Raw genomic sequence first — 23,708 nt, forward strand, 5'->3', positions numbered from 1 at the left:
AGGAGGGAGGGAGGCACAACTGCAAAAGAGCTTGTGTCCTTTTAAAGTTGTCTTCCAACCCTACTTTTGTGTAGCCGGGTGCAAAAGACCAAGTTCCTAACTAACTTCTTCCTGGAGTGGCTGGAAGGCTGAGCAGGGGGCGGGTCTGTCTCACAGGGTCACTTTGGTGATGCTGGTGGACATGGCAACTAACACTCAGTCAACATGCGGTCCAGGGGACCCGCAGGGGATCCCACGAATACTTTGTGGGGGGAGGGTTCCCCAAGTATCACATAAGCCGATCTGAAGATAAAACAATAAAGTTCTTCAGCTAAAAAACAACTACACACAATGCCGTCCAAGAGCAGAATTGGAAAAGCACAGATTTTTAAATTAAGAATTAAAATAAATTAAAAACAGAGGATATCTAAATTCACTCTGACAGTTGAAGAGTCCGACATTGATCTGGGTGCCCCAGGCCCATCAAGGGCTGGCTGGAGCTGTCTGGAATGTTGTAGAAGGATCTCTCCAGCACAGTCCTCCCGCTCTGCGTCGGAATCACCGGTGCTGGTTGAAGGTGAAGGCACCTGGGCCGTGGCCAGGGACACTGACCTAGGACGCCCACAGGCAGCCGGGGATCTGCTGGTGATTCTTCCTGTTCCAGTGTCTGAGAACCGCTGGTCCCTGCCTGGGGTGGGAGCTGGACTTAATGCTGGCTAAGGTGTCACTCACCCCATAACCTGATGGATGGGTTGATATGGGACGGTTTTCTTTATATCATTTTTCAAAATGCTTATTTTTTAAAAAGTCACCATCTTCTTTGCACCCAGAATTCCTCAGCTAAAGCTTCCCCGCCCCTGGCTCACCTCACCTGCAACACCTGCCTGGTGAGGGACTCTCTCCAGGACACAGAGGAGCAGAACTGCCTGCTCAGTGTGGCCCTGACGTCCCGTTTCCACACACTGCCCGGCTGGCTTTGTGGTTTTCTTTTTTATAAAAACGGGAGTGTGGTGAGAGGGGAAGGGTCCTGGGCTTTGCAAACACATCTGTTCCGCCTGCTGAGCACAAAGGAGGGCGGGGCACAAGGGGAGATGGCGAGGACTGAGGACCATGGGGCTGCAGGACCGGGCTGTGCCCCGGGAGGCTGGGCTGGGGGCCCTACAGATGCAGTTGGTGCCACATGGCAATCTGCCTGCGGGGGTTTTTGAGCATCTCCTCCCAGTGGCTGCGCTCTGAGCCAGAGGCGTGCAGGCCCAGGCTGCAGTGGCCCAGGGCCCAGCTCTGCCCCGCCTCGGCCTGGCTCAGCACCTCCAGCTCCACGCTGGACGCCCTCAGCAGGTCGTCGGGCAGCTCGAACATGATCATCTCGTTCCACACGGGGTTGATCTTGTGCTTGGCCCGTTTTGTCTGCTTCTTCTTCAGCTTCTGAGCCTGGTGCTTCAAGGTCACCTTGACAGAGACATCTGAGGAGGGGCAGGGAGGAAAGAGATAGAGAGAGAGACCAAGTGAGCTCCTGGGGTCCTCTCCACTCACCCCCTGGGCCATGTGTTCATTCAACATCTATTAAGTGCCTACCACATGGCGGGCACTGGTCTAGACGTGGGGATCCAGCAAACATGTCTGCCTCTCTAGAACTTTCTCTGAAGCATGGGAAATGGCCGATAGTGGCTGAAGATTCCTTATCCAAAACACTCGGGCCCATCAATGTTTCAGAGCCGGGAGGCTTTTCCGATTTTGTCATATTTGCATAGACATATCTAGATATCTTGGGCATGAGACCCAAGTCTAAACATGAAATTTATTTCAGTTTCATATGCACCTCATGCACACAGCCTGAAGCGAATTTTATGCGATTTTTAAAATAATTTTGTGCAGGAACCAAGTTCCATGGTGTAGAATTTTCCACTTGTGCTTAAAGTTTCAGATTTTGGAGCACTTGGTAGTTTGGGTCTTTGGATCCGGGTGCTTACCTATACCATAACCTAGGATGCTGGTCATTGGATGGTCCCTATTGGGGCCTGGTAAGGTGCCACCAGGAGATGGATATGAAGTCACTTGCTCTGAGCCCGTCCATGTAACTTTGTATCTTTAGATCAAAGCAAGTCCAGAACAATGACTCAGCTAGATTCTAAACTCAGACCAGAAAAGCAATGCCATCCCCAGGTCCCTGTCCCCGTGAGGGTCCCTCCAAGCCGTCTTGTTCACTATTGAGACAGTGGGTCTCCCGCTGCCTGGTGGGGTGCTCACCTGTACTTTCTGCCAGTCTTCCTTTGAGGACTCCAGCTTCCTGTGGAAGGTGAAGGCAGACGGCCTGACCCCCACCCGAGGCTCTGTCCAGTAGCGCTGTCCCCTAGGAACCCACCCATAGGTCACCAGACAGCTCTCCTTATTTCATTAGTCAAGGTTCCGGAAGCTAATGTGAGAATAATTGTTACTGTGTGTTTATTGCTGTAATTATCACCCCCGGGTGGTTAGTTTGTTATTTCAGCAGAGAGATTTCAAGACAAAGTGCTGAGCTATAATTGTTCTTACAGAGCTATGAGAGAGAGAGAGAGAGAGAGAGAGAGAGAGAGAGAGAGAGGCAGAGAACTAACTGGAGGGGACAAGGACAAAGCACGGAACTCTGACCTTGGGCTCCAGAATCTTCCAGCAAGCTCAACCCTTCTGATTTCATTCGCCCAAAATCTTTTGCTCAAAGATTCAGAACACAGTGGCAATTCTATCTTTGTACCCTTCTATAAATAGAGACTTGTTTCTATCTTGTTATGAGCGCTTGGATCCCAGTTCAGGAATGCCCTGCTAACCTGGGCTGCCCTCCCGCTCTGATAGGTCCCCAAGACTTGGGACCTGTGCTGGGGTATCTAGAAGGGAAAAATAAGGCTTCCAAAATGTTGGAAAGGGGCCTCTGTGGATATGTGGGGCACAGATGCCCTAAGCCTCGGGCCTCAGCCTCACCCACACACCTTCTGCCGTCGCCCACACTCAGCGGGTGTCGGGGGGACAGCTGGCCGAGGCTGAGAACAGAGACTGGGGAAGGCGGAGAGTGCAGTGTGGCTGGTGGAAACAGAGGACCTGGCCTTCCCCACAGCACCACCTGCCCCAGAGGTGCGTCCAGCCAGGCCTGGGTTCCCGACAGCCCAGGTGCTCTGCTCCCAGGGTAGAGGCTGATCCTGGTGGATCGCCAAGGTCGGGAGCCCCGGGTAGCTCCTACCTGGGCCCAGGAATGAATGGATGTGGACTCCAAGAAGTGTGTCCTTCAAAATTAGTTAGCCCTTTGGGTGGAGGCCACATCTGGGGGTGACTTGGAGGGACCTGTAGGAGGGCGCAGGCAGCCAGGGCAAGATGGCGAGGGAGGAGGCCGGGGGCAGGGCCAGAACAAAGGAGCACGGAGAGTCTTCTGATGAGGTCACCTCCCTGAGGGACAAAAGTGCTCCGGGACACAAGTGGGGGCCCAGTCAGACAGACACTTCCGTACTCATGCCTCTAAGTGGGATCCAAGAGAAAAACTGAGACAGACACATGGACAGGGGTGGGGGGCGCCAATCAATAATAGTGAGGAGAGCATGGACGGGGGAGGAGGCTGGCCCGGAGGACACTCCAGAGACCATGAAAAGAACAGGTCAAAGCTCCCCCACCAGACTCCCGGCTCCAGGGCCCCGTCTCTTCGGAGAAGTCTGTCTGTGTCGCTTTTGCAATTAACGGCTGTTTGCTCGTCATCTCTGGGTCCTGACCTTTTTATTGGGGGAGGGGCGAGTACCAGGGATTAAACTCAGGGGCACTCGACCCCTGGGTCACATCCCCAGCCCTGCTTTGTACTTTATTTAGAGATAGGGTCTCACTGGTTGCTTAGGGCCTCACTAATCTGCAGGGGCTGGCTTTGAACTCGCGATCCTCCTGCCTCAGCCTCCTGGGCTGCTGGGATTACGGGCGTGGGCCACGGCGCCCGGTTTCTGCATCTTGTTCAATTCTTTGCTGAGACTGTACCCAGCACCCCTAGACGGTAACAAATTGAGAACTGTGCTCCTATTCTGCCTTCCTGCGCTCCGTCCCCATTTCCCCGGCCCCACCCCCTGCACACACCCCGCTGGCAGCCCCAGCCTCTCCCCCAGCCTTACCCTTCCCCAGCAGCTCCCGGGCCTGGCTGGAGTGCAGGTTCTTGGCTTTGATCAGCACCACCAGGAGGCGGTTGGCGGCCGGGAGGTAGCTGATGGACAGGAGGACCTCCCCAGCTCCTGCGGACGGCTCCTGCGACACAAGGGGACATGCGGGAAGGGGTCACTCTTGGCAGTGACCTCTGACCCAGCCACCACTGCAGAGGCCGGGGTCACTGTGGACTGGAATCCCACAGGCGTCCTGCAGCCTCTCATGCGGTCGGGAATGTGAGTCATAAAGCCATTGCTCCACAGTCGACGTCCAGGCCCAACCTGCCCCAGAGCCGAGCTACAACAGGGACAACCCCCCCCCCCCCAGTTCCTGGGTGCCTCTGGAGAAGGTTTAGGGCTCAAGGGAACACAGTCTGAGAGTCACTACGGTGACAGTCGGGCTGGTGGGAGCAGGGGGTTGGTCTTCAGTTTCTTCATTTGAAAAGATGGCGGCAGCCGACCCCGCAGCCCGGGAGACCATAAGGGAAACACAAAGAGGTCAGTGCGACCCCAGGCTCGTGGTGTGGGAAATACACCGGGGACAACGGGCCAGTGACGCACTTCAGAGGGGACCCAGGTGCTCCCAGGAAGCATGGGAACCCACGGGTCCTGCAAAAGCAGCTTCCCAAGTCTCCAGGGAAGGCCTGCGAGGGCTTGTTGGGAATTTCAGCAAAGAAGAAGGCTCCTGCCAGGAGGTGGGGCTGTGGTGACAATGCCAGCCTCAGAGGGGCAGGGAGGAGAGGGCGGGTGGCAGGGCCAGCCAGGCACCAAGGCTCTATCTGAGCAGAAAGCAGGTGGCCTTTCCTCAAGATCCCAGGGCGGCTGCCAGGCAGAGGAGGGGGTGAGGGTTCTGGGAGGGAACAGGAGGCCAGAGGTACCCCAGGTGGCGCGACTCTCACCTGTCCCCTCCCCTCCAGCTTCAGGGCAGCTCAGGGAGGCTCGGGCCGGGTTAGCAGCCACCAGAGCACCTGGGCTTGTCCCTCACCCTCAGCACACGTGGGGACGTCTGCCATCTCCCCCCGGAAACACAGGCTCAGGGGGTGGGAATCAGCCCCCTCTGCACGCCGTGACCTCTGCAGCCAGGGGCTGCCCATCACCAGGTGACACCACGCCTGTGATTCATGACAAAGAGCAGCTCCACTACAAACCCACCGGCGTGAGGCTGAGAAAGTTGTTTGGCTTCTCCAAATGTGGGTTTCCCTGCCAGACACAGAGGGGCGGGGTCCGTTTAGCAAGCATGCATGAAGCGCCCACTGTGTTCTCAATGCCACCATTAAAACACAGTCAGCCTCCAGGGAGCCTGCATCACGTATGGGAGGGAGGCAGGAAGTGGTGAGGGGTAACCTGGGCGGGGCCCAGTGCTGGGAGGAGGAGGACCGAGAACATGGGTGTGGCAAGTCCTCACTAAAGGTCACAAGTGATGACTCCAACGACCTCTGTGGAGACTAACTTCTTAACAACCCAGAGCGAAGCTCCGCGAGGCTGGGAGGACGACTCCAGAGCCAGCTGGGCCTGAGTTCCAGTCCTCCCACTTCCTCCCTGGGTGGCCTTAGGCAAGTTGCTAAACCTTGCTGGGCCTTCATTTCCTCATCAGTGAATGGAAATAGGATTCTTTCTACCTGATGGTGTCAGGAGGATTTTGTTTTCCTCTTTCTGTGCTGGGGACTGAACCCAGGGGCACTTTACCACCGAGCTACGTCTCCAACCTTTTTCTTTTAAAGTTTTGAAATCGAGGCTTACTAAACTCATGAGGCTGACCTGGAACCCGAGGTCCTCCTGCCTCAGCCTCCCGAGTCGCTGGGATCCCATGTGCAGCCCCCAGCCAGGTTTTGAAGAGTTAACCGCCTCGTATTCACAGCAGCGCCTGGAACACACCACACACCAGGACTGTCTGCTGCGGCTGCTGGTCATTCGTTCTCGTGGAAGAGCAATCAGTACTTGCCCAGGTGAACTGGGGAGCCTTACTTTTGGGTGAACAGGAGGCAGCTGGGCTCTCCACCTGCAGTCTCAGACCCCCTGCCTTGGGTCACACTTTCCGCTCAGCAGGACCCCACCGTGACCAGTCATGTGACAAAGTGACTTGGGAACCTCCGCCAAGACCTGAATCTCAGCCAGGAACATTTGTGAAACCCTCCCCATGGTCTCTGGGCCCTCAGGTCAGATGCATCCCCAGCACTTGGCACTTAATGTCACAAGAAAACTTCAAAGGGAAGAGGCCCCATCCCCCTGCACGGCCCTGAAAGGAAGCTGACCTTGTTCCGCTTCAGGCCCAAGCGCCTGGTGCTCAGAGGCCAGGAGGCTCGCGGGCCTGGCTCTGGCTAGGAAGGAGCCCAAGGACTCGGGGAGGCCTAGTTGGCAAGGGAAGGCCAAGTCCTAAACTCGCTGGCCTCCTGCGTGGACAGGCTGCTCCTGCGAGGCCCGGGGAATGTGTCAGGCTCCTGGCCAGGGGCAGCAGAGCGCTCCCAGGGTGTGCTGGGGACAGATCTCCCAACTGAAGATCACCTACAGGGTCCAGGGTGGCCTGGGCTGTAGCCCCCGGTGACTGTGCTCCGTCCACTTGTCCCCAAGACCAGGGGAAGCTGCACTACTTTCCGGTGTGTAGGTAGCCTGGCCCTGCCCGCCATCTGCACTGCAGCCGGAGGCTCCATCAGAGCCTGCCCCCGAGTCCCTGGTGACAACAATGACCCTCTCTTCCTCTCCTGGTCTCTCCACCTCCTCTTCCTCTCAGGCTCTCGGTGAATCACTCAAGGCCGCCCTGGGAGTGGGACTCACTGAGGTCCCCAATGACGCACCTGCTGCTCTGGGCCCCGTGTCTTCCGGGACCTGGAGCGCGGCTGGCACCTCCGTTGACCCATTCTGGCCCAGAAAAGTAAAACTGGGTCGGAACAACCCCCCGGCTTCCACCACGGGGTTCAAATCAGCCAGAATCCTGCACCTGCAAGGGTGGGCGCTGGCCGGCCTGGCCTGGGGCTCTGCTTCACACACCCGAAGAGGACTATTCTAGAATATTCTAATTATCAGCAGTGATGATTATCCAGCTGCATCAGCAAGCTCCTCTGTGGTATGGCCTGGTCCCTGGCCCCTGGCATGGGGCAGGGTGCCCTGTGGGAGCAGGACAGGGTGTTTGTGGGATGAATGAGAGCTACTGCTCTTCCAGGGGACCGAGAGAAGAACGGACAGGGCCCGAGACTCGCCTAGACGCTGACTTTCAGCCCTTTGGGGCCGCAACAAAGCCTCAGAGCCCAGCGGGGGACCCTGTGTGTCTCCAGAGGAAGCTTAATAAATAGGAGTGTCACATCTCCGCCCCAGGCCCCTCTGTGGTCCCACACAAGTCCCCAGTCACACGCTAATTAGAGAGAGTGCCTTGAAGCAGCCCGCTCCATTTGAGAGCTGTGACCCTCCTGTCAGCTTCCCGAGCCTGGGAAGAAAGGAAGTGGGGCAAAGAGGAGGGTCGTCAGCGGGAGAGGGTGGGAGGTGGCAGCGGACCCGCTCTCTCCCCCGCGGTCAGGTATCTGTCAGGGAAGGCGCCTGCGGGTCACACCTCGTGCTTGTCGGGTGCCCGCGTGGCTGGTGACATTGCAGGATTGACAGCTGGAAAGGCCGAGCTCCAGGCAGAGCTGTGCTGGGCCCTGGCCGGTGTCCTGGCTGGGTGACCCGGGCAGTTCCCTATCCCTCGGTTGGTTGATCTGGGAGGTCGGAGGGGGACCTTGGGTATAGTCTGGGCCTCGCACTGACCCTGCGGTGCTCAGACATAGCAGCCAGATGAGCAGGTCCAGCACCACAGCAGCAAGCCCGCGAGGGAGGCCCGGATGGTGACCTCTGGGGCTTCGCGGCCTCACAGTCTCTAGACAGTGCAGCAGATCCCTGGTGGGGACCTTGACCCGGGCCCTCAGTTCCCGCCACTGCTCCCCAGCCCTGCCCAGCCCTGACCCCCTGCTGCCCGGGCCTGTGGGTAAGAGGGTTTCCTCTCCCAGGAGTCCCTCTGCACGGCGCTGGCCTCTCAGCCCAGCGCGAACACCACTTCACACAGCCCTTCCAGAACTCTCCATCAGACACCGGGGTTAGCCTCCTCCCAGATGTCCCAGGATCCAACACACGCCAGAGATCCTGTCCTTGTCATCGTCAGGGGTCTGTGCCAGTCTGCCCACCTCCCCTTGTGTTCCTTTCCCCGTGGTGCCCGGCACATAGTAGGTGCTCAGGAAAGGTCACTGGATTTCAATGGGGATGACACTGCGCTTTCTTTCCTTGACGTCAGGGACGCCTTTACCTGGCAAATGAGAAGCCCCGCGGCAGCGGGCCCTGGGCATCGGGCTGCCCCAGGCTGCCCTGTTCAAGACCCGCCCTGGGAAGGTCTCGGGAGCTTGTTCCCTCAGCTCCGTCCAGCCCTCAGCCCCCAGCCCTCCCAGCTCCACTGACCGGCACTACCGTCCGACTGAGGCAGCCCTACCTTAGCCGAGGTCTTCAGCTCGCCCCACTGGGCGGCCCCCAGAGGCACAGACACCCCGTCCAGGCCCAGGCGGAGCTCCCCGGACACACTGTGGCGGGAGAAGCGGTCGCAGGTCCTGAGGGTCAGCGTCAGCGTGGCCGTGGGGAGCTCCTCCTCTGCCAGGGGGAGCGCCAGGCCCTCCTCCCAGGTGGTGAGCAGCTGCCGCTTCCTCAGGGCCGTCTGGGCCTCCACGGAGCCCGTCCTGTTGGCCACACTGCCTTGCACGTAGCAGTCACAGCCGCCATCGTGGTCACTGGTCACCGCTGCAGGCAAGACAAAGCAACCTGGGTCTGGGTCTTACCGGGGCCTGGGCAGGGGGGCAGCGGGGCCCTAATTAGGGCTGTGGAATCCAGAGTAATGGCCATGACCTTGGGTGTCCGGAAGACCTCAGAGCTGACCGTCCTGGAAACTGCAGCCCTGCCCAGCAGCAAGATATTTAGAAAAAGGAGGCCATCTGGGGAGGCCCACGGCAGTACACGCTAGCCTTCCTGGGACAAAGTGACAAGAGTGACAAGAGTCAATACTTCCTGGGTCCCTCTGGTCTCAAGATTCTGAGATTTCCCCAAGGCGCCAGGGCTGACTTTATTAGTGCTACTGCTGATACTGTGATTCATTTGTTCTGTACTTTAAATATTTACCACAGAAGCGCTTGTGGTGTGACTCACTTGGCTGCTACCTCATGAATGTTTTATGTTTTGAACCTTGGTGTTTCTAATGCATTGCACAACGTGATCATGTCAGCTTTCCGTTACTATAACAAATGCCTGAGGTCGTCAACTTATAAAGAAAAAGGGTTTATTCTGGCTCACAGTTTGAGAGGTTCCAATCCATGACTCCATTGCTTTTAGGCCTGTGGGGAGGAAGCACATCATGGCAGAAGCGTGTGGCTGAGGAAACTGAGTCACCCCACAGCCAGGGAGCTAACAAGAGCAAGAGGAAGTATCAGGGTCCCACAGTTCTCTTTGAGAACCTACCCCCAATAACCTAAAAGCCTCCCTCTAGGCCCCGCCTCCTAAATGTTCCACTCTCCCCACAGCGCTGCCTGGGGGAACAAGCCTTTACCACATCAGCCTTTGGGAAAAACCCTTGAGATCCAAATTACAGCCTTCCCGTGAATCACTCAGCAGATGTTTTTAATGCAGAATCCTGTGGATTTACCCCCAAATTCCCCCTGGTGGTACTCTGATAACTGGTTCTTTAATGAGAGATTGGAAAGTGGAAATGGATTTCACAGGATAAGAACGTGAAGAACGAAGGTGACGTAGCCTAACAGGGCTTCATCCTGGGCTTCCAGGGAGGGTTAGGCCTGCCTCTGCCACCGGCTACTCGGAACTTTCCTGAACAAGTCATAGGAGTTGCTTGACCTCGGTTTCCCAACCTGTGAAATGGGACCGTCATGAAGACCAGATGTGGAGAAACAAAACAACCTGTTATGGCTTAGACCAAAAAGTCCTCCAGAGACCAGATGTTGGAGGTTGGTCCCAGCTGGTGGTGCTCCTGGGAGGTGGCGGGACCTTTCGGAGGGGGGCCTAGGGGGAGGAAGCTAGGCCATGGGGGGGTGCCCTTCACGGGGCTACTGAGACCCCAGCCTCTTCCTCTCTCTCTTTGCTGCCTTCCTGCCATGGTCACAGCGTTTCGCCACCCCGTGCTCCCTGCTATGTGCGCTGCCAGGCCACAGGCCCCGGCCACAGGGCCCAGGGAGCACAACTGACCCTTCTGAAACCGTGAGCCAAAGTAAACCTTCCTTCCTTTGATGCTGAGTCTCAGTGATAGAAAGATAAACAGAAAAAAGGAAATCAAACACAGAGGCCCGATTTATCTGGCCCCGTTGATAGCTCTGGTTTCTTTGCAATGTCTTAGGATTGTTTGCTGATGGCAGAGGAAACTCTCAGGGGAGGGTCACCAAGCCCCTGTGGCCCCTCAGGGACACTGCTGGGTCCTGAAGTGCAGAACTTTTCCCACCTGCTGAAGACCCTCTGCATCCAGCACGGAGCCCTGGGCCTGTCAAGGCACCTGGGGCAGACACAGCGATTCCCCAGCTCACTTCCCCGGCCTGGGCAGCGGCTGGCCGCGTCCTAGGCTCCTCTGCCGTGAGCTGGGCCTGTGACGTGGTTCCAACCAGCGGGGCCTGAGCAGAAGTGGCGAGTGCCACACCCCGGGTGAGGCTGTGCCCGCCCTGGGTCTCCCCCTTCCCCGTGGGCTCCCCAGGACCCCTCCTCAGGGGAGCCCAGGAAGTCGGGTACCTTCCAGGCGGGTCACCAGCAGCTCGGCCTTGCGCCGGTCGTAGTCCACGCAGTAGTGCAGCTTGGGGGCCTGCTTCCAGCTGGCCGCCTTCTCTGGGTTCCAGGTCTCCATGACGCACACGTCCTCCACCACGCCTGCAGGACAGTCAGGGCCGTCACTGCCCCACCCCGGCACCCTTCCCTCACCACTCCTTTCTCATCTCTGCCACCCCAGCCACAGACCCCGACCCGAAGCTTCCTAAAGTTCAATGCACCAAGGCAACCCTGGTGGTGGGTCCTGGGCTTTGCGTTTCAGGGGACTGTCATAGTTCAGCAACCGAGATGTGGGTTTTGCTGTCAGACAGGAGCTGTTTCAGAACACCCAGGTGATCTTGGACAAGGTGCTGGACTTCTCTGAACCTCGGTTTCCTCATCTTTACAATGGGGACGGTAAGGGTTTCTCTTCCCTGGAGTTACTATGCCCACTAAATGCAATAAAGCAGGAGCCATTCTTAGCCCACCGCCTGGTCCATGGTGAGCTTTCGGTAAAGATAACTGGCGCAGCCTGTGTGCCTGGTGGCCGCGTGGGAGGCTGAGCAGCCCTGGCCTACCTGGCTCCGCCCCCCCCAGCTGGCTCCGCCCCTCCCACAGAGCCCCGTGCCTTCTGCGCAGGAGCTCACTGATGGAGACAGAAACTGAAGAACCAGGGAGGAGTAGATGCCAGGGCCAAGGTAAAGGTGGTGGATTTGACTTTGATGCATGTCCAATAAACATTTGATGAGTGAAGAGTGAAACGTATCTTTAATTTAGAAGATCCTAAAACCACAACTATTGCTCTCTCTGCCCCTGACTTACACAGGAGCCTGACATCGGGAAGATTCTCATGAGTCAGACATAATACAAAATCTAAAAGGACCCAGTAGCTCTGGGAGACTCTATTTTAAGGAAACCAGACTTTAAGTTGGTTCTCAGAACTCACTCAGAGGGTAGAACCGCAGAGGTCTACTGATCTCCCAAGGGCCCATTAGTGTCCTGCAAGTAGAAAGAAATTTCCCTAGTGCTTCTGGGATGAGCGGCTGACCAGGGTGTGACCAACGTGTAAAGCGAGACCCAGGTGTAGGTAGGGCCCACTGGGCTTCCAGAGCCATCGCAGGGACAGCCACAGTGGTGTCCACCTTAGCACCCAGGGCTCTCAGCTCTCAGGCGGCCTCAGCCCTCGGCATCAGAACCAGCCTCCACCAAGGGTGACAGGGTCCTGTTCAGATGCAGTAACTGCAGGTGACTCTACTACTGTCCCTCCCTGCCAGGAGGGACCACAGGGCCAGCACCTCCTAGAGATGCAGATGGGGACTCGGCTTCAGGAAGTGAGTCTTTGAGCTCTACAGTGGGTGATGGGTGGCCTGGCTGGTGGGGTCAACACGCTCAGCACATCATGGGGACAGTGGCTAAAAGATCTGGTGGCCCCGCTACGCTCCTTCACCTCTGGTCAGTGTCTGCCCAATCAACCGAGTCTCAGTAGGTTTCTGTACAACATAACTAAGCTGTGCCTTCGGGGGCAGCCAAGAGGAGGCAGAATGAATGAATGAATCCTGAATTCTGCAACGTAAGGCCCGGCTTGGCTCTCCCTCTCTCCTGGGTGGGGTGTCCAGTCCTGGCTTCATCCAAGCTTTGAGCAATCAGGGGCTCCCAGGAGAGGGGGCTATGACTGCACCGATCACCCAAGAGTCTTCCTGCAAATCTCTCCCGCCCCCACCTTGAGGTCACACGGCTGCAGCAGGTCTGCTTTTAGCCCCTGGAGGCTTAGGCCAGCCAGGATAGCCTGTCCACACTGCAGGTACTGCGGGGATCCGATCTTGAAACGCCCGGCTGGTTCCTCACTGTGCTTCTGGGCAGGCCAGGAAGGGGCATCTGTCCACTGGCCAGTGTGGGTCCAGTTGAATCAGCGTGGGGTCAGTGTCAAAGGCTTTAGGCTGCTTCTGCTTCCGCCACCTCCGGCACTGACCTCACAGAGCAAAACTTAGGCCATGTGTGACAGCCATCCCCTGGTTTTAGCTTCTCCTCCCTGAAAAGCTTCCGCTCTCCCTTGGGATAGGGATTGGCCTCTGCTCCATATGTCACCCCAGGGCCCGTGACAGCCATAGCCACCTTCAGATATTGTGTTCTTGATGTTGACAAATGAAAAGGAGAACAGAAAGAGGAACAGAAACAGTGTTTCGATTCTGTCTTTGTGCAGAGGCCCTGATTAAAGCGTCTGATAGGCATTATCATATTATCATATTCACAGCCTAACAGGTAGACAATAATATCATCTCATTTTCATAGAGGAGGAAACTGAGGTCCAGAGAGGTTAGCAGCATGACCAACACCACACAGCAAGTATATAAAAGGACAGAGGATTCAAGCCATGACTTTGAAGCCAGTGGTTTTAGCTGTGATTCTTTATCCCCTCTCCATAGTCACCCACATATGACTTGAAAGGGACACTCTGTTTCCCAGTGCAGAGCTGGAAGCTGTGGGGAAACAGCACGGTGGCATTCAGCAGGAATCAAAGGCCAACTCAGAGGCACCGTGCCCACTGTCAAGTACAGCAACACTGGGGCTTTTGGACAGGCAGGCCATGCCCGGCATCCACTGAGCCGGTGACAGACTCCACTGCCCGCTGCCCACAGAAAGCGGGCTGGGGACTCCTACCATTCTGAGGAAGGATGAACAGCTCCTCCGTGACCTGCCTCTTGAGGCGACTGTCACTGGGGGCAGGGGGGCTGGCAGGTGCAGCAGGCTCCTCTGTGGTCCCCAGTGTGTAGTCTGCGTAGTTGATGACCTCCGGAGCTGTCACCGCAGGTCTGGGGCCATAGATGTCTGGGAACTTGAGAAGAGGGCGAGGCTGGACAGGCTCCGTGGATTTTTTAACGTTGAACTGCAGCACAAATCACTGTGGTTAGCCAGTAGGGGGACTGGCCTGGTGTCTACCCATGGAAGAAAGCAGTGGTGACCCAACCCTTTACAGGAGCCAGGGAAAGATTTGGAATCCCTCCACTCCCAAGAGCACAGCCTGCAAAATCAAACCACCGGAGCCCACACGCCGAGGGTCACGCCAGGGTCCACTGAGATGTGGGCCCTGATCATCCGCCCCTTCCTCAGCTGTGCCTCTGGTGCTCTCAGGCCCCTTCTGGGGTCCTCCCTCTGCTCCTCTGGCCTGTGCCCGGGGCCTCCCGCTCTCTCCCTCCATCTCTATCTTATCCTTCCATTCCTCCCCTTCCCACCCCGTAGCTCAGGAATGTGCAGGCTCCAAACACCCTAAGAACAAACCCCGACTCCTCCCTGGGACCACAGAGCTTGCCTGGATCGCGCCCACCCCGACCTTGGCTCACTCCAGCCACGAGCTCCCTGCTCTTCAAACAGGATGGACGTCCCCAGGGTCAGGCTTCCGTCCCCGGTGTTGTTCCCCAAACTGGCTACCTGCACTTCCACCAGCTCCATCTCCTACCTGAAGCCTGGTCCTGGGATCTAAACCACGGCCCTCCAGTCCGAGCCACGCCCTCCAGTCTAAACCACGCCCCTCCAGTATAAACCACACCCTCCAGTCTAAACCACGCCCCCGTCTAAACCACACCCCCAGTCTAAACCATGCCCCTCCAGTCCAAATCACGCCCTCCAATCTAAACCACGCCTCTCCGGTAAAACCACACCCTCCAGTCTAAACCACGCCCCCAGTCTAAAACACACCCCAGTCTAAACCACGCCCCTCCAGCCCGAGCCACGCCCTCCATTCTAAACCACGCCCCCAAGGCCTGCGCCTCCCGGCACCATACCCCGCCCTTTGGTCGACAGCTTTGTGCCCTCCCCACTCCGTGTTGGTCTCGGGCAGCGAGCGGGTTTAGGTCTCAGCACCAGCATGTGAATTCCCGGAGCATAGGGACCATGCCTTGCCTGGCTCCTGACCTCTCCACGGGAGCTGGGTCAGTCTGGGCAGGTCATTTTGCCTTTCTGGGCTGTCACTTAAGTGACTGGTGATTTTCCTGCTTATCTGGCTCCTCGTTCTGAGCCACTTCTTTAGTCTGAAAGATGCACGAAGTACCCGGTCCGCATCGCCCCACTTACAAGTGAGTCGGGGAGCCGATCAGAAGCCACATGAGTAAATACCAAGTCTTTCTGGCCATTCAGGACCACAGTACAGCAGCGAGCCAGCGGGACATGTGTAGGTGACCACAGAGAGAGAGGGCAGGAGTGCGTCGCTGCAGGGCAGCCCGTCCCTGGGAGGCCGGTCAGGGCTGCGGCATCGGCAAGGGGCCAGGGGGCTAGACCTTGAAGGAGAGGGAGCCGGAAGGCAGAGAGGGGTGGGGAGGGCTGTGCCCTGACACCAGGCAGCCAGGGCCCCAGGGGACCCCAGAGCAAGGCCTAATGCTCCCAGGTCCTTTACCCTCCACCGTCACGTCGGCCCGGGACATCTCACCAATGTCTGACTTCCATTTATCATAGCACTTCACAGCAGGGAAACTGAGGCCCGGGGACGCCAGGGTCATCCAGCTGCTAGTGCTGGGGACGATGGAGCCTCCAGATGGCGTGACTCCAGATTTCATGTCACTTCCCTGCGGATCTCCAGTGCTGGGAACTCAGAGGCACTCGCAGCATCCGGGGGTCCCAGCCAGGCCACTCCCAGAGTCACCCTGCCTGTCACTTGTTGGGACCACATGAGGGCCCTCAGGGAGGTCTGGGAAGCGGTTTTGTGTTCGGTCTTTATTTCTTCCCAGCTCGGTGGCTCTGGGGCAGGGCTGGCCTTCATCCCCAGCTTGACCCCCTGGGCTGGGCCTGCATTTTCAGTGGGGCGCTCACAGCTGGGCTCGGTTCTGGGTGAGGTTCACTCGCAAGGCCTCCAGGCTCTACAGACCCAGGGTCTGCCTTCCTCCTCCTCAGCGGGCCTCAATTCCTGTGTCCCTGATAACCTCCGAAGCCTGCTACAGGGGCTTAGAATGCAGCCCTAGAGCAAAAGACAGGTACTTTTGGGTGGCCCATAATGTCCACTGTGTCCCCCTCCCCGACACCATCACTGGGTGGTCTAGGCTCCGGCCACCCCCAGCTCCTGGGGTGAGTTTTGTCTGTTCTGATCCTGTCAGCTCTTGGCATGATCTTGGTGGCTTTTTCTGGCCCGTGGGGAGGCACCTGTCCTGGGGAAGCCCACCCACACGGAATGTAAGGACCAAGGACATGCATTCCGTGGCCTAGAGGAACTGGCACGAAGCACGGGGCTCTGTCTTGGGACTGCAAGGCGAGTCGGCCTTAGCCCAAGGCAGCATGGTAGCCAGCCGTGTGCAGAGACGGAAAGAACTTCATCCCCAGGGTGACCTCGTGGAGCCTCGCATCTGCGGGCCCAGCAATGGGGCCTCCCCTGCCCTTCAAGTCACGTGAGCAGCGTCCTTCTTGTTGGTTGAGCTGGTCTGAGTTCTGTGCCTTGTAGCCAAGTCCATTCTAGATGGATGCTGTACTTTTCCACCAGCGAATGAACCCGGGGCCCTTACCCCTGGGCCACACCCTCGGCCCTTTTTCTGATTCATCCACAGATGGGGTCTTGCTGTGTTGCTCAGGGCCTCACTAAGTTGCTGAGGCCGGGTTCAAACCTGTGCTCCTCCCGCCTCAGCCTCCTGAGCTTCTGGGATTCCAGGTGTACACCAGGCCCCCAAGGATGCATTGCATTCTGACAAGTATCAGGGAGACCGTGACCCTGCGTCAACTAGCCTGGGTGTCCTCCGTCCTCTCCAGAGTCTCTCTGCCTCCAGGCGAGGCCTCCTCACTCGCTGTGTATCTTCTCCTGCGGCAATGGCTGCCCTCAGCTGAGGATGCCACACAGCCCCTGCCCAGGCCGCGAGCAGGGCTGCTCACAGTGACATGAATCTGTTCAAGGATCAAAAGCACCAGCTGATCACCTCTCCCGTTCGTTCTCTTGGAATCTTATTTATTGCTTTTCAAAGCCCTGATTCCACCGCATCCTCAAATGCACCTTAAATAGCTGCAGCATCCAAGAAGCAGAGGTTTGGAAGCCGGTGGGGGGGGAGCCGGGAGAGGGTGGTAGCTGGGGGAAGGACATCTGGAGGGAAGGGGGCGGGGAGCAGGGCCCTAGAGAAAGAGCCTGTGGAGGCCTGGCCCTGGGTGAAGGAGGGGCAGGCGGGCTTCCGACCAGGGATTCAGAGTCCGCCTGTCCTGAGCCCAGGGAAGAGGACCTGGGGAAATGGATGCAGAAAGACAGGGAAGCTTTCCAGCGAGGACTGGCCTTGAGCAGGGGCTCCCACAGCAGCCCGGCGAAGCGCGTCCTCCCGTGGTACAAGCCTCCCAGGCCTCCCTGGGGTCCCCCAGCCTTTCCTATCTCTGGGGCCTCTGGCCACTGGCTCCCCCCCAGTTTCAGGTGACACAGCACAGTGCCCCATCAGGCCCACCCATGCGCCTCCCGGTCATGCTTCTCGTCCTGGGGCTTCTCCTTGGCTGCTAAGGTGAGAGGCACCCGGGACACCGTCCGCCCCAAAGCAATCCCGGTGTGCAAAGAGTCAGGGCTTCCTGGGGGAAGGCCACGACCAAAGAGAGACTCAAAATGAGTCCAGACTCGAATGGACGTTTCTCCAAAGAGGAAGCACAAGTGCCCACTGAGCCCATGAAAAGACGCTCACTGGTCATCAGGGAAATGCAGGTCAAAGCTGCATATGACAGTGACATAATCAGTGCCACTCCATAGGACCAGGATGGCTATCATAGCAAAAGAGAAAGTGACCAGTGTTGGCGAAGATGCGGAGAAATTAGAGTCCTGTATGCCTCCGGTGGAATTGAAAAGGTGCAGCTGCTACGGGAAACAGTGTGACTACTTCTTTAAAAACTAAAAATAGAATTACCATAGGATCATTCACTCCTTGGTATGTACCCAGGAAACAGGGACATCGGAGATACCTGGACACCCATGTTCCTAGCGACATCATTCACAAAAACTGAAAGGTGCAAGCTATCCAGGTGTCCATCCACAGATGACTGGATCGGGAGTATGTGGCATACACACTGGAATATTACTCAGCCCTAAAAAGGGCGGGGATTCTGACACCTGTGGCCACATGGATGAGCCTGGGGGAGCTACTGCTAACTGTAAGAAGCCAGTCACAGGCTCCCACCTCTGGGAGATGCGTCGAGTGGTCAACATCACAGAGCCGGACATGGCATGGTGGTTGCCAGGGCTGGGTACAGAGTTTAATTTTTAATGGGCACAGAGCTTCAGTTTTATAACACAAAAGCCCCATGGAGATTAGTGGTGGGTGTGTCTGTGCAGCATTATATGGATTCGGCACGAGCTGTACACCTGGGCCAGGATGGCAGATGGCAGACTGTGATGTGTGTCTTGCTATAATTAAAAAAAAAAAAAAAAAAAAAAAACTAAAAAACTTCTGATACAAAAACTCCCTGGGAGGAACTTGACCCCTGTGGGCAGGAAAGGTGCCCATTCCTCTCCTTCCCCTGAAAGGCTCTTCCCAGTGTCTCCAGAAGGTGACTCCTGGAGACCAGCTGTCACCCTGCGGCTGGTGGCTCAGCCCCCAGGATGCCCTAGGGCTCCCCCCTCCCTCCCACAGCTGCCCCACCTCCCCTGGCCCAGCAACCTCCATCCTCAGGAAGAACAGCCCGGAACCCTCAGGCTGTGCCTCTGCCATCAGGTGAGACAGATGGCCCTGGGCAGGCAGGTGAACCGAGCTGCATCTAATGAGCAAATATTGACGGAGGTTCCACGGGCCAGGGCCAGGCTGGGGAGCGCGGGAGAGCGCCAGGCGGCTGCGGGCCCCCAGGACTGGTGTCGGGAAAGCAGAAATTAATTAGGTGGCTAATGATCTGTGAACGACTCTTGGCCCTCCCAGAGACTCTGGGCAACCTCTTTGGTGACATGATTAATCTCTCACCTAAAGACTGTTTATTAATTTGGGGTTTTGTGCTGGGACAACCTCTCAAAGTGGCAGAGCAGCACCCAGGAAGTGCAGGTGGGGAAGCAGACCTGGCCAGGAAAGGGCGTGGACTTGACCCTTGGACTTGACCATGTAGGGGACGGCAGAGAGGACAGAGGTGGGCGTAGAGTATTCACATGGTGCTAACCACAGGCCACTGCTGCTGCTGCTTGGGTCTGGAGCATCGATAAGCCCCCTCGGAGGGGACACTGGCCTGGGGAAAGGGATGTCACTCTGGGCTCTAATTCGGAAATCATGCACACCACTAAACTGGCGTAAGAATTTGAGTTTGAAGTACCTGCTGGTCAGGCACTGAAGGTGTAAAAGCAGATGTCTTGCTTGGAGTTCAGGCTCTGCCAGTTCCATGCTGTGTGACCTAGGGTCTGATTAATCAATCTCTCTGGGCCTGGTTTCTTCATCTGTAAAACCGGGGGTTCTGACAACACCATCCATCTCGGGGGCTGGATGGAGGGTTAGATATGACAACCCAGGTCGAGCGGGTGTGGCACGGAGGCTGGCAGAGCAAAGTCCATTGCTGGAGCTATTGGTTGGCCCCCGTTGCCTGGGCTATGCAAGGGGGGGCTCACTCATTGGACCACTTGATGCACTCTTTTTTGCTTGTTTTGATGAAATACCTAGAGGCACGGAGTGTGTGTATCAAAACAGAACCCAACAAGATCGGTTCCCGTGTCACCGGAGGGTGGAGAGACTCTGTCTCGACCCAGCGTTCTCACTCCCGAGCTGTGGGGCTTGGCGGGGCTGCCGTGGGATCCCCAGGATCCTCTCCCGGGGCCTCCGCACCCTCAAGCTGCCCCGGAGCGTGGCTGGACTTGCTCCAACATCAGGTGTGCACACGTGGCCCAGTCACGTCGGAGGTCAGCCTGCCCAGTAGGGTGCCTCCTCCCTCGTTCCCTGTCACCTGCTCCTTCTGCTGACCCAGGCCACGAGGCCCAGGCTGCCCTGGAGACAGCACCCGTGGCAAGGGACCGAGGCGGGCACGAGGGAGGACCTGGGTCTTGTCGGGGAGCACCCGAGGGGGCTCAGACGCGGAGCTTTCCCCGGGGCAGCCTGAGGTGACCGCAGCCACCACAGCATCTCGGCTGCAGCCTGTGAGTCCCCACACCGGGGACCCCGCCCAGCGGTGACGGGCTCCTGACCCTCAGCACCAGGAGATGGCATCAGTGTGTTAAGCCACTAAATTTGATTTGCTCCACGGCAATAGCAGCCGATAAAGTGGCTTGTCAGAGTCATTCAATAACATTCGAAAATGGACCGTCCATCCACGGGAATGGCTGGAATCGAGAGGACTCACGCTGAACTGGCCGGCTGGTCCAGAGGCAGTGGCCACTGCTTCAGCCAAGACGTTTCTAAGAGTCAGACCCACATGGGCCCCAGGACCAGCGGCTCCACTGCGTGGCACTTATTGATCCAAGAGAAATGACACACGAGTCCACAGAGAGACGTAGAGGTGACCACCGACGGCAACCTCGGTCACACTTGTCCCTAACAGAAGGCAGCCCAGGTGCCCATCAGCAGAAGGAAGGAAAAGGACATCGTGTTGTGTTCTTAGGGCGGAGTCGTCCTCCCCGTAGGACGCGGTGGAGTTCAGGTGACTCACCAGTCACACCCGACCAGGGGCGATTCTGCCCCTCAGGGACACTGGCAATGTCTGGAGGCATTTTTGGTTGTCATGGGGGGTGTGATGCTGTTGGTCATTGTCACAGTAAGGGACAGGAGCTGTCACAGTTAGAGGCCAGGGATGTTAAGCGTCCTGTGACGCACAGAAAAGCCCCTGACACACCTCAGGCTGCTGTGACAGATGACCTCAGGCTGGTGGCCTATAGCACAGCGCTGAGTCCTCACAGTTCTGGGGGCTGGAGGACAAGGTCAAGGCCCAGGGTCTGGTGAGGGTCCACATCCGGGTTCGCAGACGGCGGTCCTCACACAGTGGAGGTCAGAGAGCATCTCTCGTGTCTTGTCAGGGCGCTAATCCCAATCGGAGGGCTCCACCCTCATGACCTAACCACATCCCAGAGTCCCCGTCACACACCGTCACACACCGTCACACACCGTCACACACTGCCACACACCGTCACACACTGCCACACACCGTCACACACCGTCTCACACCGTCACACACTGTCACACTGGGAGTTAGGATTTCAACACAGGAACAGTCACTCCCCAAATCCCCACAACAAAGACTCACCAACCTGGAAGGTCCACCAGGCTCAGGTGGAGGAACCCTGATTCACATGGCGTTCCAGAACCTGGGAAAGTGACCGGCGGTGACAGGTACCAGCGCGGCCGTGGCTTCTGGGGAGAACTGACTGGGAAGATGTGTGGGTCGCTCCCTGGGGGACAAGTCCTGTCAAACCTGGTTTGGCTGTAACTGTGGGGTGTGTGTAGTTCACTGTATGCAAGTGGTACCCAGGAAGAATCTGGAGAGATAGATGCACACACGCACACCCACACACGCACACACACCCACACGCACACGCACACACACACGCACACACATACACGCACACGCACACGCACACACACACGCACGTCCCTCTCTCTAACCCGTGGAACGAGGCTTCTTAGGCCAGGCATAGAAATCTGACTGTTCAGGAAGTCTCCCAAACAGCTCCTGCGTAGAGTCAGCCCCAAATCTGTGGATCTGCATTTGGGACCCACTGGTCTCTGGATTCACACTTCTCAAAGGTCACTCAGGATCAAGGGGCCGAGGTTGTCTGGAGCAACTGGGAATCTCTCAGTCTCTCCCGCTCCGTCTCACAAATCCGTGTGATTTTTGTGTCTGATTCCGAAAGGTTGTTATTATGAAAATGTTCAAAATGATCACAAGGAAAGTTTCCCTCGATTATTTTATTAAATCCCAGGGCACTGATGGGCAGCACGTTCCCTTTACTCCTCAAGTGCTTTGTACGCGCGCACACACACACACGGACGCACACACTCCCACACTCCCACACCCTCCTGAGGCGCGGACGGCAGCCTGAGGCGCAGAGGTCAAGCTGGACTGGCTGAGAAGACCTCTCTGGCTCGGAGGCGAGTCTGGGAGGGGAACAGCCCTCACGGCCCTGGAAGTCCGTCTAGAAGCCTGTCAAGCTGTCCTTCTAGGTACAGGAAAGCCGCTCCTGGAGAGGCGGGGAGGACGGAGGCCTGAGGTGTGTCGGGGGCCTGCTGCCCTGTCCGTCGGGGCGGTTCCCAGGTTGGACTGGAGATTCCCAGGCCCCCAGGTGTGACTCAGCGGGGGTCGGGTGGAGCCTGGGAGCTGGGGGGACCATGATGTGGGTAAAGGTGCCCTGGTGAGGGGGTGACTGCTCACAGGCAACGTCCGGCCTCCCAGGTGGGGGCTTCCGGCTTCCCACCGACATTTATCTTAGGAGCGGTCAATGCCGGGACCCTCTTCTGCCGGCCACTTATGGGCGAATCCCAGAGTGGGGTCAGAGGGGGCAGGGTTTGCTTCAAGCCGCAAGGTTGAACCTCACTCTGAAGAAGCGGCTTGTCTTTGGGTCCAGACAGGAAGCAGTGTTTCCATGGCAACCCTCCCCAGCACCAGCTGCCCTCTGTGAATCCCAAGTCCAGGCCCCAACCCCTCCCCTGCCCCGCCCGCTCCTGAGTCCTTGGCTTAGGGCTCTCCTCTTCCTACTCTCTCCTCCATTCCTAGTTATTTTAAAATTTACAATAAAACTTCTGCGGTGCATCCCTCCCCTTGGCTGGCACCCAGTGTGACAGAAGGGAGACTCTGGGTGGGTCAGCCTGGCTGTCCGCTGGGTCAGTGCGTCTCTCCCAACGCAGAACCGCACACAACCAGGAGAGACACCTGCCCCTCTCTCCGCTGTTAGTCACCATTCAGCCGTTCACTTAGCATTGTTAAGGCTCCAGATGCTGGCACCATGGAGAAACAGCACCGATCAATAATCTACCAGGAGAGCCAAGCGAGCGATTCAGGGCAGGAATAAATACTGTTAAGATCGGGGCCGAGGGCGAGGGAATGAGAGGAAGAGAAGGGGTGTCCTAAGCATCTGAGTGTCAGGTAAGGCTCCCTAAGCTTCCATTTGGAAAAAAAAAAAAACCCAACATATATCACATCTGGCATTAGCCACGTGTCCGTTACTGGTCTGCACGAGTTTCATTTAAAACTCACAACTTCACGAGGCAGGCGTCACTGTCATCCCGACTTCACGTAAGAGGAACTGACGCTCAGAGGAGCTTAGTCTGAAGTCAGGCAGTTAATAAGACGCAGAGCGGGATTTGAACCCGGGCAGGTGCCAGTGGAGCGTGAGTTCTCCACAATTTGGCCGTTGGCTTCTCTGCCTGTCTTGGAGCAAGGAACCCAATGAAGCAGTGGTCAGTTCTCCTTCTGAGGGGTCAGGCAGATGGAGGAGCCCATTGGGCAAGAGGAGGAGAGCCCACCTCCACCTGCCCAGCCCAACGTCACTCAGGCATCCAAACAATCAGCATTCAATGTGAAGAACGTTTTCTGTGACAGCAGCCCCGCAGGCAGGGTCTGCACGCTGTGGTGGGTGGGGAGAGAGGCAGGTGGGGGACCATGTAATATGACAGCTGTAATGGAGACCTGGGGAAGGCCAGACAAGTCAGTAAGATCCAAGCCAGCAATGCCTGGGAGAGAGAGGGCGGGTGGCAAGGGAGGGGAGTACGGGGGGGCCACCGGGACCCTGACTCTGTGCTGGGCGCCCTGGAGCCTGGCTGCAGTCTGACAGGTGGCGAGGTTGGGGTAGACCGGCAGGCCAAGACGGCACCCTGAAAATGTGCAGGGGTTCAGAGAACAGGAGTCTGCAGCCCACAGAGAGAAGTACTAGTGTTGCCAGGACCCCGATATTTCTGGAGCAAATAGAATCTAAAATGGGATTTTTAAAAGACTTCGTGGGACTGAAGACCCAAGAGT

At 57.3% G+C, this 23,708-nt stretch overlaps 1 protein-coding gene across 1 annotated transcript in view; it reads right to left on the reverse strand.

Moving 5' to 3' along the window:
• Positions 1 to 1,137: 1,137 nt before the first annotated feature.
• Syt13 (synaptotagmin 13) overlaps positions 1,138 to 23,708 on the reverse strand; it is a 41,260-nt gene continuing 18,689 nt past the window's right edge. Inside the window, exons 2-6 of the mRNA XM_076844358.2 lie at positions 13,521 to 13,746; positions 10,851 to 10,985; positions 8,569 to 8,870; positions 4,095 to 4,224; positions 1,138 to 1,442 (exon numbers count right to left, since the gene is read on the reverse strand). Coding sequence (XP_076700473.2) covers positions 1,138 to 1,442; positions 4,095 to 4,224; positions 8,569 to 8,870; positions 10,851 to 10,985; positions 13,521 to 13,746 — 1,098 coding nt within the window. The remainder of the gene's footprint in view (positions 1,443 to 4,094; positions 4,225 to 8,568; positions 8,871 to 10,850; positions 10,986 to 13,520; positions 13,747 to 23,708) is intronic.

Source organism: Callospermophilus lateralis, chromosome 2 (assembly GCF_048772815.1).
Source record: "Callospermophilus lateralis isolate mCalLat2 chromosome 2, mCalLat2.hap1, whole genome shotgun sequence".
Lineage (NCBI taxonomy): Eukaryota > Metazoa > Chordata > Mammalia > Rodentia > Sciuridae > Callospermophilus > Callospermophilus lateralis.